This window comes from Nicotiana tabacum, chromosome 12 (assembly GCF_000715075.1).
Source record: "Nicotiana tabacum cultivar K326 chromosome 12, ASM71507v2, whole genome shotgun sequence".
NCBI lineage: Eukaryota > Viridiplantae > Streptophyta > Magnoliopsida > Solanales > Solanaceae > Nicotiana > Nicotiana tabacum.
In genome coordinates, this window is record NC_134091.1 from 106,093,390 (window position 1) to 106,111,377 (window position 17,988).

The 17,988-nt window shown below is 34.1% G+C and overlaps 1 protein-coding gene across 2 annotated transcripts; it reads left to right on the forward strand.

Annotated features, from left to right (window-relative positions):
- Positions 1-332: 332 nt before the first annotated feature.
- LOC107818143 (putative late blight resistance protein homolog R1C-3) lies at positions 333-9,026 on the forward strand. Of its 2 annotated transcripts, none has more exons than XM_075226788.1 (4): positions 333-658; positions 4,469-7,058; positions 7,218-7,353; positions 7,529-7,693. In XM_075226788.1, exons 2-4 carry the CDS (start codon positions 4,492-4,494, stop codon positions 7,556-7,558), a joined length of 2,733 nt encoding a protein of 910 aa, XP_075082889.1. In that variant the 5' UTR covers positions 333-658; positions 4,469-4,491; the 3' UTR covers positions 7,559-7,693. The 2 variants fall into 2 exon arrangements, with proteins under 2 accessions (XP_075082889.1, XP_016499574.1); XM_016644088.2 differs by adding an exon at positions 8,777-9,026 and having other exon boundaries at positions 339-658; positions 7,218-8,396.
- Positions 9,027-17,988: the final 8,962 nt, after the last annotated feature.

The following is a 17,988-nucleotide window of genomic DNA, read 5'->3' on the forward strand; positions in this document are numbered from 1 at the left end:
ACTGAGTCATCGCCGCTGACCGGAATTAATCAACCATCTCCGGCTCCGGCACCTGCAATGTCCAAGAAAGGGAGGGATTGGTGTGCAAAGGTCGTAAGCAACCTAGGTGATGAGCAGATCTGATTGATTTTAAGGCTGCAAAAATATTTCTCAATAAAGTATATTGCTAAAAATTAATTACTAATAAAAAAGTGTAATAATATTAGAAAGGGCAAACCAGTCAAATTCTAATTATTGTACATCAATAATAAATATTTTGAAACAATTATTACAAATAAATTAACATATGAGAGAGAGCCGTAATATCACAAACCGTAAAGGAGGTTAATAGTATGAAACCACACTTAACGGGAGGTTTTTGTAAATTATTCTAAATTAAAAGGACCTATGAATCAACATCAAATAGATTTGGGTGAAAGCTTTCTTCCCTTTTTTTTTTTTTCTCACATCTCACAGTTCTATATATCGGTGAATGTCTATTCCACTTGTCTAACTTCTGCAAGTCTGACTTTCTCACTTCTCAAAGTTCTATATGTATGTGGATACAATCATCCTTCTTTCTCAGGTCTCCCTGTTCTATACTCATGACGGCAAGCTTTTAAAGCTTAGAAAGATCACTAAAATAAACGTCGAAGCTGGTCTAAATTGAGAAATTCAGGTGAGAATTATATTAGCATAAAGAAATTCGTATTTTCATTTACAACTCATATTTCTTCTGCACGTCAAAGAAGGTCATGCCTTTTTACTTTGTAAGAACTAAGACGTGGAACTATTCATTGTTTGGATTATATTCTGGTTTCAACTTAATGTTAAACTCCCTCCATCTTAATTTATATGAACCTATTTTTTTTTATTTAGTACCAAAAAAAATTATTCATTTCATATTATGAAATATGGGTGAGTTGGTCTGATGGTAAGCACCCTCCACTTACAACCAAGAGATTGTGAGTTCGAATCACCCCAAGAGCAAGGTGGGGAGTTCTTGGAGGTAAGGATGTCGAGGGTCTATTGGAAACAGCCTCTCTACCCAGGGTAGGGGTAAGGTCTGCGTACACACTACCCTCCCCAGACCCACTAGTGGGATTATACTTGGTTGTTGTTGTTGTCATATTATGAAATAATTTACTTTTAAATAATAATTTATAACCATACAAAATATATGTGTCTCATTTTACACTATAAGTTTAAATTTTTTTTTTTCTTAAACTCTTTGCCTAGTTAAATAGGTTCACAAAAATTAAAACGGGGACTAGTAGTTATTATGTTAGTTTTTCTTTCCTTTTATACATTATCGGTTCGCAATGGTATTATGTTTATTTTATCCTTATGTTCAACATGTTCATCGCAACCAAGCATATGTGAAACATAGATATATAGGTAAAAATTACTTGAATTTTAACAAATATTATATTTGAATCATAATTTCAAAAGTACAATAAATCGGTGCTAAGAACTTAAAAGTCAACTCCTATTAAGTTTGAATCCTAGATCCACATATGCAGTTGATAGATTGAACAAATTCTTCAGTTTTTATGTCCTTCGAACCTAGAGTATCTTCTTTGTTTCCCTTACCAATAGTTCTTGCTTAGTGTTATTTAGGGGCGTACACATGACTTTTTGTAAGCGGTGTCGTATTTATATTAAAATAAATAAATATTATTTAATATCACTTTCCTACTAGCTGAATGCCTTGACCCAATGGCTTAGTTGAATATTATTGCAAAGGGCGGTTTAGGTTCAATTTTCCTTAGCCTGAAATTTTTAACAAAAATGCTCGCTCAAAGAACAACAACAACAACAACAACAACAACCCAGTAAAATTTCATTAATGGGGTCTGGGGAGGGTAGTGTGTACGCAGACCTTACCCCTACCCCGAAGGAGTAGAGAGGCTGTTTCCGAAAGACCCTCGGCTAAAAAAAAAACAAAGACAAAAGGACAAAAAGGGAGACAATATTAGTATCACAACAACACTCATAGGATAAATAGGAACACCATGAAATCCAGAAGAAAGATGCAAAGCTAAGGGAGACAATATTAGTAAATATTAGTATCGCCACAACAATCATAAAAAAAATAGGAACACCGCGAAATCTAGAGGAAAGATGCAAAGCAAAAGCGATAGCTAGTAAATAGGACATACACTAAAAAGCGAAATAGTAAGCCACAACATTGCCACTAGCTATCTTAGACAAAACCCCTAAATGGCTAGTCCCACAATGGTACGAAGTAAGGCACGACTCAACTACCTCCTAACCTACAACCCTAATACTCGACCTCCACATCTTCCTATCAAGTGTCATGTTCTCAGAAATCTGGAGCCTCGCCATATCCTGCCTGATCACCTCTCCCCAATACTTCTTAGGCCGCCCTCTACCTCTTCTCGTGCCCTCCACAACCAGCTGCTCACACCTCCGTACCGGAGCATCTGGGCTTCTCCTCTGAACATGTCCGAACCATCTAAGCCTCGCTTCCCGCATCTTGTCATCAATGGGAGCCACATGCACCTTCTCCCGAATATCATCATTCCTAATCTTATCTATCCTAGTGTGCCCGCACATCCACCGCAACATCCTCATTTCTGCTACTTTCATCTTCTGGATATGTGAGTTCTTAACGGGCCAACACTCAACCCCATACATCATGGCCGGTCTAACCACCGCTTTATAAAACTTACCTTTGATTATCGGTGGCACTCTCTTGTCACACAAGACTCCAGATGCTAACCTCCACTTCATCCATCCTATCCCAATACGGTGTGTGACATTCTCGTCGATCTCCCCTCCCCCCTGGATAACCGAACCAAGGTACTTGAAACTGCCTCTACTCGGGATGACCTGCGAATCAAGCCTCACATCCACGCCCACTTCCTCTGGCTCAGCGCTAAACTTACACTCCAGGTACTCCGTCTTCGTCCTGCTCAGCTTGAAACCCTTAGACTCAAGTGTCTGTCTCCAAACCTCCAGCCTCTCGTTAACACCGACTCGCGACTCATCAATCAGAACTATGTCATCGGCGAATAGCATGCACCATGGCACATCCCCTTGAATATGGTTTGTTAACGCGTCCATCACCAGAGCGAATAAGAACGGACTGAGCGCAGAACCTTGGTGTAACCCCATTACAACCGGAAAATGCTCAGAGTCGCCTCCTACTGTCCTAACCCGGGTCTTAGCCCCATCATACATGTCCTCAAAGAAGTTAAAAAAAATAGAATGTCCAACCTCGAACCTAGGACCTTTACAAACCCAAGTATGTGCTTGACCAGTGAATCAACAAATACTCTTTGCCAAGAAGTGGTGTCATTACTATATATTGCTTCATTTTTGCCGAATATTAATCTAAACATTTAGTATTTTTCCCGGCAAAGTAGTCGGATGACACCGCTTCCACCCATTTGCGCCCGCCCTGGCATTATGAATTCATGTTTTTTCAATGAATTCATTTCTTCTCTTAAATCAGGAAAAGGACTTTCTGATTTAAGAGAAGAAATGAATTCATTGTAATAAGAAAAAAAAAGGACTGCTCCTGAGCTGAAGGTTTATTGGAAATTGCCTCTCTATCCTCACAAGGTAGGGGTAAGGCTTGCGTACACACTACCCTCCCCAGATCCCACTGTGTGAGATAATACTGGGTATGTTATTGTTGTTGTTGTTGTAAATCAGAAAAAGGACTTAAGAACGACGATACACAATGATACCTAATAAAATATTGTTCAAGAAATTTGCAATGCTATTGGTAGCGTAACTGTGTTGTCAAAATAGCTTGGACTTGTTAAATGAAACTAAGACTCATTCCTAAGAACCAGATATCTCTTAGTGTATCCGACCTTCTATCCAATTCTCCCTTTTTTAACATTTGAGTTAAAGGTTAATTAAATAAAGATTTGTTCAAGACCAGTTTAAGGATGAAATATTTGTGCAATAATATTAAAAATAAATTATATAAACGTCAAATCCTATAGAGTTTATGTACTGGTATATTACAGAAATCCACGCAAACATATCTTTCACTAAAATTTAGTTCAATGTTGAGAAGTCAACATGAATGAAAAAGGACAACAAAACATATCTATTTCGATAAAATGATAGCTTGAATGACTTTAAGCATGTCATCGATCAACTTTTTAGCTGTATGTAAGAACTTCCAGAACAAGACACAGTGAAAGATCTTCTTTAAGCTAACCAATGACTGTGTAATACTTGTATGGCTTGAAAACCGATCATAAGAAAGGTCGCCGCAACTTTGGATATGTACCTGTGAAAGAGAGTGTTAGTAAGGGAAGAAGAACTTGCAGAAATCAACAGATTTCTTGTAGGTGCAATTTTCCCCATATATGATCCCCACCTTTTTATGTTTATTTTTCGCTTTTGTTTTTGTACATTGGCAGTATGCAACTTTGTGAATTTTCTTTCAGTGGTTTATTCAAGTTCTGAAGCTAAAGTTCCTTTTTCTCCTTATGATTTCCAGCTCAGACACGATCTTGGAGAAATATGTCACCCGATCCCATTGATGTTCGTGATCCGGTAAGCATTCTGCAGCGGATTGAGAATGAGCATGACTGGACGGGTTGTGAAAAAAATAGAACAAGGGCTGTTAAGACAGAGCTATGGTTTCTGGGTATATTTCTGCGCATGAAGCCTGACCCGCTGCAAATGGACATCAGAAGTTTCATGGATGATGCAGGAGCTCAATTCCTATCTGATTACTACATCATCTTGGATGGAAAAGAGCCTCATAATTTTGATGCTAACTGCTCTAATGTGCTTGCGAAGATTCAGCATTACAAGCAGAGTAGCAGAGCTGATATTTCAAATCTAGAAATTTCAAGCTCCAGTCCTCTGTCCCACGAACTCTTGGTGGAATTCACAGAAAACATTGTTCATAATCTTAAGGATTTGCTGATTGTTTGCTTTGGTGAACCACCAGCCTTGCGTGCTGAGTTATTCAGCATGTATTCTGAAGTCAATGATCAAATGGAAGTGGTCGAAAAGGAGTTGAGAGCACTCAAGAACTTTGTTGTCTTTGTGGGGAAAATATGCAGTGCAGAACTCCAAAGCTGCCGGCAAACTTTCTTGCGTCATGCTGAACATGTGGTTACCCTCGTAGCAATTATCTTCTTCTTGTATATGCCTAACCTCAACGACGGAAAATCTGTTTCTCTAGAATTCACTGATTTGCTTTCTGGTATGCTGCAAAAGCGGATCAAGCCTATTGAGCCACAGGTCCGCAACATCTATACTGACGTCCTGAGAGATTTGAGGTCGTCAAACACTCCTCCTATGTCCTCAATTGAACCGGCTGCTGGATTCATCAACACTCTTCTACACATATCAGACGAGTTAAGAGCGCTTTGTACCTTGAATAAGGTTCAAACAGAAACCCTCCTTGAGCTGCTTAGCACATTGAGAAATATTCTTGATGAGCTGGCGTTGACAATCAACATTCAGGATAAGATGAGGGTCCGTTTTTTCAGACGAGTTGAGACATTGGTCATTGATACTGGAGTTATTGTTTACTCGTTATATGATAGCACCAAGAGTAAAGAAGATCGAGACCAAGACCTCCTTCTTTTGGCTGACAAGATTCAGCTTGTCAAGAAGCAAATTTACCTCGACATCCGAGAGGGGGTACAGTCCCATTTGCCTAAGAATGATGTGTTGGGCATTTTTGTATTCCTTCTGGACAGCTTGAAGGAGCTTCTTTGTAGCCATTCTGATTCGCTTGCTTCTGTGAAGAACCAACTTGATGTGGTTCTTGAGGAGCTTCAACTTTTCCAACCTTTCCTCAACGGCATAGCAGAAAAAGGCAATAATAAACATGACGAGCTTCAAAATCTTGCTAAAAGAATTACTGATAAGGCATATGAGGTCGAGTACATAGTTGACTCTTTTGTAGTAGGAGATATTCCTCTTACTTATCTTACAGTATGGCTTTCAGAAATATTATGGGAGATCAAGCTTATTAACAAAGAGTTGCTCAAATCCTCAGAAATGAGAATGAGTGAAATTGCTTCCCCTGCTGCCAACGAAGAATTGGTGGGTTTTAACGATGTGAGGGAAACTATAGTAGGTCTACTACTAGGAGGATCACCACAGCTAGATGTTGTTTCCATTGTCGGTATGCCTGGAACCGGTAAAACGACCCTTGCTCGAAGTTTTATTAATGATAGGTCAACTAAGTTTCATTTCAGTTTTCGAGCAGAATGTCGTGTTTCCCAGGTATACACTCGTAGAGACTTGCTGCTTTCCCTTTTGAGTGATTCTAATGATGAGATTACTGATCTTAGTAAATTAGATGACAACGATTTAGCTTCTAGACTAAGGAAAGTTCTGTTGAAAAAGGGAAGATACCTTTTAATCGTTGATGATGTGTGGGAAAACAATGCATGGGATGATTTAAAACTATGCTTTCCTGATGATAAAAATGGTAGTAGAATCATTCTGACCACCAGACACCAGAAAGTTGCTAATTACGCTAAATGCGTTACTGATCCCCTTAATTTGCGTTTGTTTAATAATGATGAAAGTTGGCTGTTACTACAAAAAAAGGTGTTTGGGACAGAAAGTCCCGAAGGGCTAAGGCAAGTTGGCCAAGAAATTGCCAAAAAGTGCGAAGGGCTACCTATTTCTGTTGTATTAGTGGCTGGTCTTCTCGCAAGGATGGATAAGACAGAACAATGCTGGAAGCAAATGGAATTAAATTTAGGTGAAAGAATCCAGGGTAACTCAAAGATTTTAATCAAATTAAGTTACTTTGATTTACCTTATAAATTGAAGCCATGCTTCTTGTATTTTGGGGCATTTTTAGAAGACAGGGAGATTGTGGTCTCAAAATTAATAAATCTATGGATCGCCGAGGGATTCATAGAAAACGAGAAGGAGAAGTATTTGGAGGATATTGCAGAAGATTACCTAGAGGATCTACTTGGAAGAAACCTCATCATGGAAACTAAAAAAAGATCAAATGGGAAGATCAAAGCATGCCGTGTGCACGATCTGTTGCTCGAGTTCTGCAAGGAAAAAGCTAAGGAAGATAATTTTCTGCTGTGGCTAAAAAGGTATTTACATCTTTTTATAATTCACTAAGTACTGATAAATTGTAGAATTTTTTCCTGTTGTAGCTAGAAAAGCATTTACCTCGTTCTATAATTCACTTAGTATTGATAGATACATAATTTTTCTCTTGTTCTTAATCCTGCTTAATTCTCCATTACCAGGGATTACGATTCCGTCCCTCCACATTTCTATTCTGGAAAACCCATGCATCGGCGATTGTCGTTTTGTTCTAATCAGGATGATCTTGCTGGGTGGAGGCCATCATGCTCGCACGCTCGTTCAGTATTATTCAGGGAGGTCAGTGACAATACATTTTCTGTCATGAAAAATGCATCATACATATTTGGCAGCTTCAAGTTTCTTAGGGTGTTGGACTTGGAGTTCGTTGTTGTGGAATCTTTTCCCACTGAACTTAATCATCTACGGTACCTTGCTGTCCAAACTACTGAGGATTCTATCCCATCATCCATAGGAAATCTTTCGAATCTTCAGACTGTCATAGTCAAAAGAACTGGAGATACAGCGGTACACATACCAGATACTTTTTGGAAGTTGACTAAGCTGAGACATGTAAGCATTGGCGACAGGGCTTCGTTTGATTTGCATAGCACTCAAGAATCCCTTGATCGGTGCCCCTCAAAACTCGGCAATTTGACAACACTTTCCTCACCATATGTTTCTAGGGCGGAAGATATGGAGAGGATTGTGAGCAGAACACCCAATCTTCGAAAGTTAAAATGCATCTTTGCCGATTAATGGAGTTTGGAAAAGAATGAAAGATTCCCTGTGTTGGAGTCTATACCTCGACTTGAATCGCTAAAAGTGGTCTTCATCAATATTCCAGATATCGGTCCTTCAAGATTGAACTTTCCCCTAAATCTCAAGAAACTGACATTATGCAAATTTCCTTTGCCACATGCTGAAATTTCAACTATTGCCAACCTTCTCACTCTTGAAGTACTTCAACTTCAAGAAGTTGCCTTTGAAATGGATGAATGGGAAGTGATTGCTAATGAGTTCCGTAAGCTCAAAATCTTGAAACTTGAAAATCTCAAACTCTCGGAATGGAGTGTGTCTGATGAAGCCTTTTGTTGCCTGGAGCGATTGGTTTTGGTTAGGTGTTTGCATCTCGAAGAAATCCCTTCTTGTTTCGAGGACTTGGAAAAATTGCAATACATTGAAGTAAATTCATGCAGTGAATCTGTTGCCAACTCAGCCAGGGATATCAGAGACACAATAGTTGAATATGGATATAGATGTGATTGCAGAGTTCTTATTTAGCATTGGAATAATGAGGCTGCAAGCCTTCATCCTTCAATTCATTCGTAGTCAAACTACAGGTACAATCTTAAGCAATTACTGGCATTTCTATGACTGTCCTCATAAACTTTTTCTAAATAAAATTTCATTGCACTTCCAGTATAGTTTTCGTTTTAATCGCACAAACTTGAACGTGAGATTATGGCGAGAGTAACTGAAAATGTGTGGCCAGGAAGACAACCGAATCATATTTGTAATTTTGGATATCATATCAGGGGAGGGGAAGCTTGTCTGGCGTGTAGATGTTTGTATTAGAACCATTTCCTTAAGAGAATGAACTCCGTTTTTAAACGATTGATTGTAAGGAATCTTATCATTCCGCCGTTCATTCTTTCTTTCTTTTTTCCTTTTTATGACCTTATGTGCTCTTCTTTTTTCTTTTCTTTTTTTCCTATTGCAGGCTTGCAGCTACTGTTTGTCGTTGCAGGTTTTTTATGGGGTGCTGGTTTATGAAAGCTGTCGGGTGCAGTTGTTTCTGCTTTGCACTACTTTGTTTCTCTGCTCTATGATGTTCTTTAATTTTGTGGCCTATGCACTTGTAGTCTTGTCACTTTTCTTTTATGAATTATGTCTTCATTTCATTTGAATGTATGGATTGGTGGAACATCTTGATCTATAATCAGGATATGTTGTCACTTCTTTTTTTAGAATTTATGACGTTTTCTTTTCCTTTTTTTATGTTTAGCTTGTTGGTACGATGTTATTAATTTGTCGCTCAGGGTTTTTTTGTACTGTTGTGTTACTTGTGTCAGACAACCATATTCAAAAATAATTTTCGTTTATCTATTTCTAATCCAATTTGGAGTCAATATAACTATCAAAGAGAGTATTGTATACAATGATTGAGGTGATCTAATCTGGCACAGGTGAGAGTCTCACGTTGCTCTTTTGAAGGAGAGACAAAACGTAGAACTTCTTAAGAATCTTTCAAACTAATACCAACAAAAATAGTTTTGACTAAATATTTTTTCCTAACAAAACAACAAAAGAAAGGTTGAGGAAAATATTGTAAGTGCCCAAAAAAAAAAATTAACTTGACATCGAAAGGTCGCAGACTATTGGCATTCACTTGCAAATATTTTTATGGGGTATCACTTGTCATTAGAGTTGTCAATTGTTGTTGGATGCATTATAAATAAGAATGTGGAGAGACTCATTAAATAATTCAGAGTAACAGCCAACTTAAATATAATCATCGTATCATAATTTATATATTTATCTATATCTATACTATATTAAAAGTACGAAACCCCTTAACGAAATATCGTTCATCTTTTTTACCCTTAAAAAATAGATTTTACATTGGATATAATTATAATTTAAATTATCTTCCTAATACGTAGGACATTAAAATCAACTAAAATTTTGGTTATTAAATCTTTCCTTATTTGAACTATGTAGAAATTTCCAATATTTAGGACTTTCAAATTCATTTAATTTACCTTATATAAATTTTTTCCCTTACATCTTTTTGATTTAATGTGTAATGTCCTACGTGCCTAATCTAATTTCAAATTAGACTTACCACATGTATTTGTTTGTGGTAAAATACATTGTTGTTTTGTGAGAAATCATAATTGTCGAAATACAAAACTTTAGCCTGTTTTCATTAAAAAGGTCGGTTCACACATATAGTATCACATCAGTTAATGTAATGTTATGTTTAGGATTATTTTATCTAGCTAAATTGTCCTAGAATTACAACTCCTTTAATCTAACTTTAAAACTAAAATCATGTAAAAATAAGGAGGTCTTGAACATTATATATAAAAAGAAGAGAATATTTCATATTCTTCATCATAAACTTTTTGACAGTGTCACTAAATAGTGTCACTTACAAGGAGGTAAACTTGCTTGTGGTTCAAGGTAAATTTTCTAACCTTCAAGATATTCTTGAAGTTATGCAATAATAGACGGTGGTGTATTCTTCACACATAATTGCAAATTAAAAAGCTATCAGTTGTGATTTTTTGTTAACAATTTCTCTCGTACGATTATCAATTTAAAATTTAAATATTTATAATTTTTGTGTTGGTCGTTTGGGTTATGTATTGCGTAATAGAAAATTGATTAGGCATTATAATTGATCATACCAACAAAAAATCTTATTAATTCAAGATAATGTTTACACTATGTTTTATATTTAGATTACTAATTATTATGTCAGCTCAAGTTGCTCATATTTCGTAGGAAAAAAAATAAATCCGACTTTTAATTAAATGTATTATACATATTACATGATTTTTAAATTGTGTTATTTAAGAATTAAATATTATATACTGTCGTCCTTGCATCAGGTCAGAATTTTATTAGTTTCATTAATTCGGGTAAATAATTCTCCTTGTCTTATAAAAAATAATCATTGTAGAATTTCTTTGATACTATTTCACATTCTTCATCATAAAAATTTTAAGGAAGTTTAGTTTTAAAGGATGGTACTTGATTTTTCTATCTCACCTTATCTTTTCCTTCTATTAATTTTAGTTCTTAAGAAATTACGAAGTTCATCAAATTAGGAAATTTAGTTTAAATGTGTGCATTGAGTTTTTCCTATTGAGTTAGATAAATAAGACCACCAATTATTATTATTGTTATTAGAAATTTATACTTTCAAACACATTATTAAATATAATATTTATGTTAATTTTTAAAGTTTAATACTCATTAATATGGGGTATACGCGCAACGCGCGTACTCTTGACTAGTATTATATTAAAAGTGGGAAGCTCATAACTAAAAAGTTGAATTACCAAATTACCCCTCTTATTAATCTAAATTCTTTACTTGTTTAAATAAATAAATAAAAATATTAAATATATTTGAAGGGGTGTAACCCTTAAGATTTTATATATTACTAATGTGAGTAACCATTCCTATTTTCTATAGTATTCAACCATTGCTACTGTTGGCTTAGGCATGCATGTTATGTAGCACAAGACTCGGCCTTGGTCCTACCCACCTCCCTCGACTCTGCTTCTCTTCCCATGTGACACCGCTCAAGTCCTGAATCTTATTTAATATTGGGTCTCCGTCAATTGTCATCAAACTCGGTAATTACTTTAATTGAAATTTTGGTTCATTTTTCTTTTCAAAAATTTGATTAGAAAAATTACATTTGGAATCTTTTCTTTCCTTCCGATCCTATTTTAACTAAGATTTTTGTACTATGTATTGACAACGTACATAAAAAAAAATGATACTATTAGTACATCTTTAATTATAACTTACCACCTATGTTGCGTGAACTCTCCAAAATGATGTCGTACCCGTATCGGATCCTCCAAAAAATACACTACTTTTGGATGATCCGACACACACCCAATTACATTTTCGAAGAGTCCTAACAAAATAGCTTACCACTATTATACTTTATGTACATGATTATCTTTAGTTACCTCTTAATGCATTCCATTTTACACTATTTCCTCCTTTATCCATATTTTTCTACAATGTTCTTCCTTTTCGTTTTGAGAACTAAACAGGTATGCTTTTGACCATAAATGCCCTACATATAAAAATCCTTAAATATAAATATATACATATATAATTCTCTATTTGTTAACAATAGTATTTGTTAAGAAGAATAAAACTAATTTGATTTGAAGTGTCATTTTAAAAATGTTATATCTTTTTAATAAGTATTTAATTAAATGTTTTTTTGTGTGAAAGTTTATTCAACCAATATATGATGTGTGGAAGTTTTTTTGTGTGGAAAAGTAAATGTTATTTGTAGGAACCCCAAAAACCAAAATATTCTTTTAAATAACTTAAATACCCTACTTTTAATTATATAAATATTATCTAATAATTAATGTTTATTAAATAGATCGGGTAGAGAAGAAAACTATGTGATGTGTCTTTTACTAAAAGTTGTGTTCATTCAAAATCGTAACTAACTTCTTCTTCTAACACAAATGCCACAAGTATAAATGCATAACAATATGTATAATCCTTGATATACAAATGCCCTGCAATCCGTTCTTATATCTCCAAAGTTAAACATGCATATTAACTCTATGTTAACGGTAGTGATCACTTTCTCAACCTTTTTATCTTTAAAGTTCATGAATAAAAACGTAGATAAAATGTTACTGCCATTAGCATTGATACAATTATTGTTACTTTTATAAGATATATATTAGCTTTGTTAATTTTTTAATAATTATACTATTTGCATTAAAAATACAAACTATGGAATACCAATGTTATGTTATGGTAACTGACTGATATATCTGGGTTCGATATTTGTCATTTTTTACTTTTGGTAACTGACTAACGGAAGACAAGAGTGAGTTGCTCTAGTGGTAAGCACCCTCCACTTCCAACCAAGAGGCTGTGAGTTCGAGTCACCCCAAGAGCAAGGTGGGGAGTTCTTGGAGGGGAGGTTTCCGAGGGTCTATCGGAAACAGCCTCTCTACCCCAGGGTAGAGGTAAGGTCTGCGTACACACTACCCTCTCAGATCCCATTAGTGAGATTATACTTGGCCTAGATCCCACTAGTGGGATTATACTTGGCTGTTGTTGTTAGACCAACTCGCCACTAGTGGGATTATACTTGGCTGTTGTTGTTAGACCCACTCGTGGGGTCTAACGGGTTAGGATGCTAAGTCAATAGGTTAATACCTATTGCACAAGGAAAGTTTCCAATCAGAAGATATTTTCTCTTTTTATGTATCAAGTTTTTATTTTACTCTCTTTTAGGTGGGAGATTGAGGAGATTTTTGTTGCTCTCCTGAGTCAAGTTTCTATTGTAGAAGGTGGCAAACAATGACCAATTTTCTCAGTTGAGGTTTAAATAATTTTAAATCCTCGAAGTGTGTGGAGAGAAACTACAATAATATGATTTCTAATTAGAATTTTTTTGCAGAAAAAGCAAAAGTAATTAATCCTATACAAAATGTTCAGTGTTCGCACATGATTGGTGATGATGAACTTATATCGGAGAAGCCACAAGGTAAGTTTTAATATTTTATCAATATTTTGGTATTATATCAAGTGATCTTACGTTTGTTTGTTTATTTGTAGAATAACCGGTATTAAACGAATTTCGCGTAAAAGCTTGACACAAACAAAAGATCCTAAAAAGGAAGTCAAAGAAGGGCGAAGAAAATGCTAAATTATATTTTGGTTCATTTACTTTATAATGTGAAATGTTCTTAGACTGATATGGTAACTATGTCAGATATATCTTAATACGATGAAGACCTTTATAAATATGAGCAATCAACGATTGCTATAATGAAAAGTTGATGAGATTATTAGACCCTAGGTTGTGCTTTCAATTTTTAAACTATATACTCAATTGCAAGAAAAACGACACTAAAATAGAGATAGAGTAAAAAGGTTGGGTGACGTACGAAAGAAATTGTGTAACACAAATAGGAGGTTTAGAAGAACTAATGAAACATGTGAATGCACTAACTTTATCTATAAAGATAATTAACCTTCTGATAATTAAACCGATCCGTAATCCCTAGGTACTTATCTAAGAATTTAAAATTTCTAAATAACTTACTTGGGGATTTACATATTTCTTTACATGCAGGGCGGAGCTAGCCCTTCGACTACGGGTTCAGTTGAACCTAGTAGGTTTGATCCAAACCTTATATTTGTCTTAAGAAATTCATTGAATTTGCGCAAATTATTAAGTTAAAACCCAATAACTTAAAAAAAGTAGAATCCTAAACCCATAAACTTCAAATCCTAGCTCCACCTACATGTGCCAATTTTATGTTACACTTTCAAGAGAGATATTAATATCGACCAACAAGAGTCTTAATCATGAAAGAAATTAATCGAAACGGATGAAAGCAAATTACATTAAAATCAAAATAAGTAAGAAAAACACACGTACCTAATTAAAACTTAATTGTTCATCTTCATAGATTTAGATGATATCCAATCATCTTGACTATAACAAACAAGTCATCATACAACGATCAACATTAATCATTTATAGAAACTTGCACTTTATTCGTTTGTGTATGATTATTTATTGAAATCTTTATTTTGATTATATTGAATTATTTTATAAAATCATATACAATATGACTCGGTATACACGTGCAACGCACGTGTCGAGAAACTAGTCTATATATACTATATTAAAAGCACGAAAGCCCCTTATCGAAATGTCGTTCGTCTTTTTTACCCTTTAAAAATAGAGTCCATACTAGACAAAATAATCATTTAATTATTCACTTAATATTTCTAAGATTTTGGTTATTAAATCTTTTCCCATTTGAACTAGACAGAAATTCCTAAACTTTAGGACTTTAAAGTCAATTGAAATTTTATCTTACTTAAATCTTGTTCTTATTTGAACTATATATATTGAGTAATTATAATTCTTATATGTTACTTTTCATAGAAAAAAGGCAAATTAACGTGTGTTTTTTTAAATGAAACTAAAGTAACTAATTGATCCAACAATTTTAAGGCTAATATTTAAGAGGGCACGTAAAAAATTGTGCACGCAAGTCAAATTTTTTATTTAAAAAATGGGAACATTAATGATAATTCATACTGAGGTGGCATGAAATTAGACTTTAAAGAGCATTGGGTCGTTCTTTTTTCTTTGAACAATAAGGACTTAGAATTTGAAGTATACTCAAATTTTGTATCCACTTGATTGTCTAAATATTAAGAAATAATGTTTCAAAAAAATATATATTAAGAAATAATTATATGATAATCTTTTTTAAATGTAAAATTATTTTAAACTGTAAAAAAGTTGATCAATATATATATATATATATATATATATATATATATATATATATATATATATATATATATATTTGTATTTGACTAACATAGTCAAATATAGAACTTTAGAAAAAAATCATAAGTAAAATAAGATAACAATCGAGCAAAATTTTTATAAGAATTCTTAATAATAATCGAGTTCGGATGCCTATGTGATTACTAAGGTATCAATAGAATAAGGCTATAACTTTAGCAGTACCGTCAAATGAGTAAATATTTTTTAATTATTGATAAACTATCTCAACACAAATTTTGTAATAAGTAACATGAAATATACATGCAATGTACGTACGTACCCAAGTTCTCAAGTAAAGTTGAACGATATTTTTACTTTTCAATCAAACGCTACTCCTGCGACTTTTCGACAATAAAGCAAGTAAGAGAACAAATTGTAGGAGAACTAGTAGACTAGATCAAACTCCTAATATGATTAATATTTACTATTTTGGAGCTTGCAAATTTTTATTAATTTTTATATTATACTATAAACATGTTTTTTGAATATTATTTATGTTATTTTTAAAAAACTATTTTTATTAACACGAGAGATACGCGTGTACGTTAAGACTAGTTATTATAAAAGTGTGAACCTCAAAAGCTAAAAGTTAAATTACCTAAATGTCCTTCTAAATAACTAAAATATTATACTTATCCAAAAAAGCCCAACACAATGGAATCGTACCAATCGAAAGAATTCGCGTCAGTTATTGCTCGCTCTCAAAGGGTTGCACCTTTTAGTTTCATTCCTTTAAAATCAATCATATCGCTATGAGTATGCAAGACTCAAAAGATAAGTAAAGTAATTTTTGATGTGAAAGAGAAAGATCTGAAATCGGAATGCGAGACTTCTTTACTATGATGTTCCAACCTACTTCATCTGAATGAAAGTTCGAATTCTGAGACAACAAATCCACAATTAGTTATTTATTCTAGACGTGCATGATACTGCTTCTTTAAAACAATCTAAGGCTGCTAGCTGACAAAGCCATTCCTATCCCATCATCCTAGAACCATAGAAGAATTCACAATAGAGTAAGCGACAACTGTTATTCGCTCCCGAAGAGTTGCACCGTTTAGTTTCGTTCTCTTCAAAAATCTATTGCCCTTATGATTTAGACACTTATATATCTATATGAAGCAGTAAATATTTGATTTCTCCAATACACATGGATCGTATTTCTTTTTTTGTGTGTGAATACTATTTGCTAATCTTGAAATCTAATCATCCTACGCACACGCACGTTCTGCACAAGTATGCTAATGAGGATGTATGGGTGGATTCATGGTTCAGTTATTTGGATGAGGAATCAAGTGAATTAGAATCATACACATATTTTTGTTAGAATTTCTTATGGACTTGCACATATATATATATGGTATTAAGAATAATTGTATGTTGATTGCTATCGTTAAAAGGTTGACCCAGCTTAAAAGTGTTCTGTTAAGATGTTAAAGTTAAATGGGTCTACTAGATACCTTGTAAAGTATATGGTCTTATGTGTAGATACCCGAATGTAGTTTCTAATTTGATGATGGACTAAATTAGAAATACATAAATTTGTGTACCTATTAATAGGGTTATGATCCCCAAATGACGTAGGTTTTTTTTTCTAACATCCTATCGCTCAAAAGAGTAGAACGGCTTATGTCTTAGTTTGAAAGACTGTACACCGAAAGATCCAATAATTTATGGAAAGAGCAGAACGGCTTACGTTTAAGTTTGGAAGGCTGTACACCGAAATATCCAATAATCTTATCTTTGTGGCACTCATGGATTCAGGTACGCTTCCGCATCTAGTTTTATTTTTTTATAATTTGTCATGATAGGTCTTGGGTAAAAGATGAAAATCTTCATCTTTAAAGTAATTTAGTTCTAACAATTGATATCAGAGCCTATATCATGTTAAGTTGTTGAGATTAATTTTCAAGAATATTTTTTTATAAATAAATAAATAAAAGTGGCCAGTGAAGTCGCCGTTGTTGCGACAATAGTTTTCTGTCAAAAGGATTGTTGTGCGCCACTTTAAGGTTTACTTTGATGAATATTGAATTAAGGCTAAGGGTTGAAAGTTTTGAATGCTACTACTGACTCTAGTATTAAAGAGAAAGGAAAATTTACGGATTGTTGCTCTTTTGCACTTTTGGATCTTGCTAAACGCCGTCAGTATTGCGGCAACTTCAGATTTTGTTTGAGACGAATCCTTCTTCTTCCTTATTACTTAATTAATTAATATTTTTTTTAAAAAGGTGGTGGCGTGAATATGCTATACGAAATGGAGTTTTAACCTCCTTTATTCATGTATTTGATATTTTAAATTTCTTTCGTAAGAGAAAAAAAATGTGTAATACTATATTGTTCTGCGGCACAGAACGATTCTTGTATTTAGGTATTTTTTGTTTTGATGTCCTTTCCTTTTCTCTGGACAATTTAAAAATGGAAAGAAAAGGAAATAGAAGTTTGAGTTGTGTCATAGAACTCTTGAAGCGCCATTATTTTTACGGCATAAGGAAATTGGGTAGTTCAATCTCTCTTTTACATGTGTTGCCAGAAAAGGTATTTTGAGTTTATGAAATTATTATAATTTTATGCTTTGATGAATTTTATGCTGGCAGACTCATGTTTTAAGGTCAAAAGCTAAGCTTACAGTTTATGAAATTTAATTTAGAGCTACCATTCAGTTATTTTTGGTTTGGGATTTTAGAGCCGCTTTTGCGGCTTACTAATTTCTAGAAAAGTATAGCTCGTTGAGTAATTTTTTAATTCAGTTTGGCGTATTAATTTTTATATTCATCAGTTTTAAGTACCGGCAGTTATTGTTTGTGGTTAATTTATTTTGGGGCCTA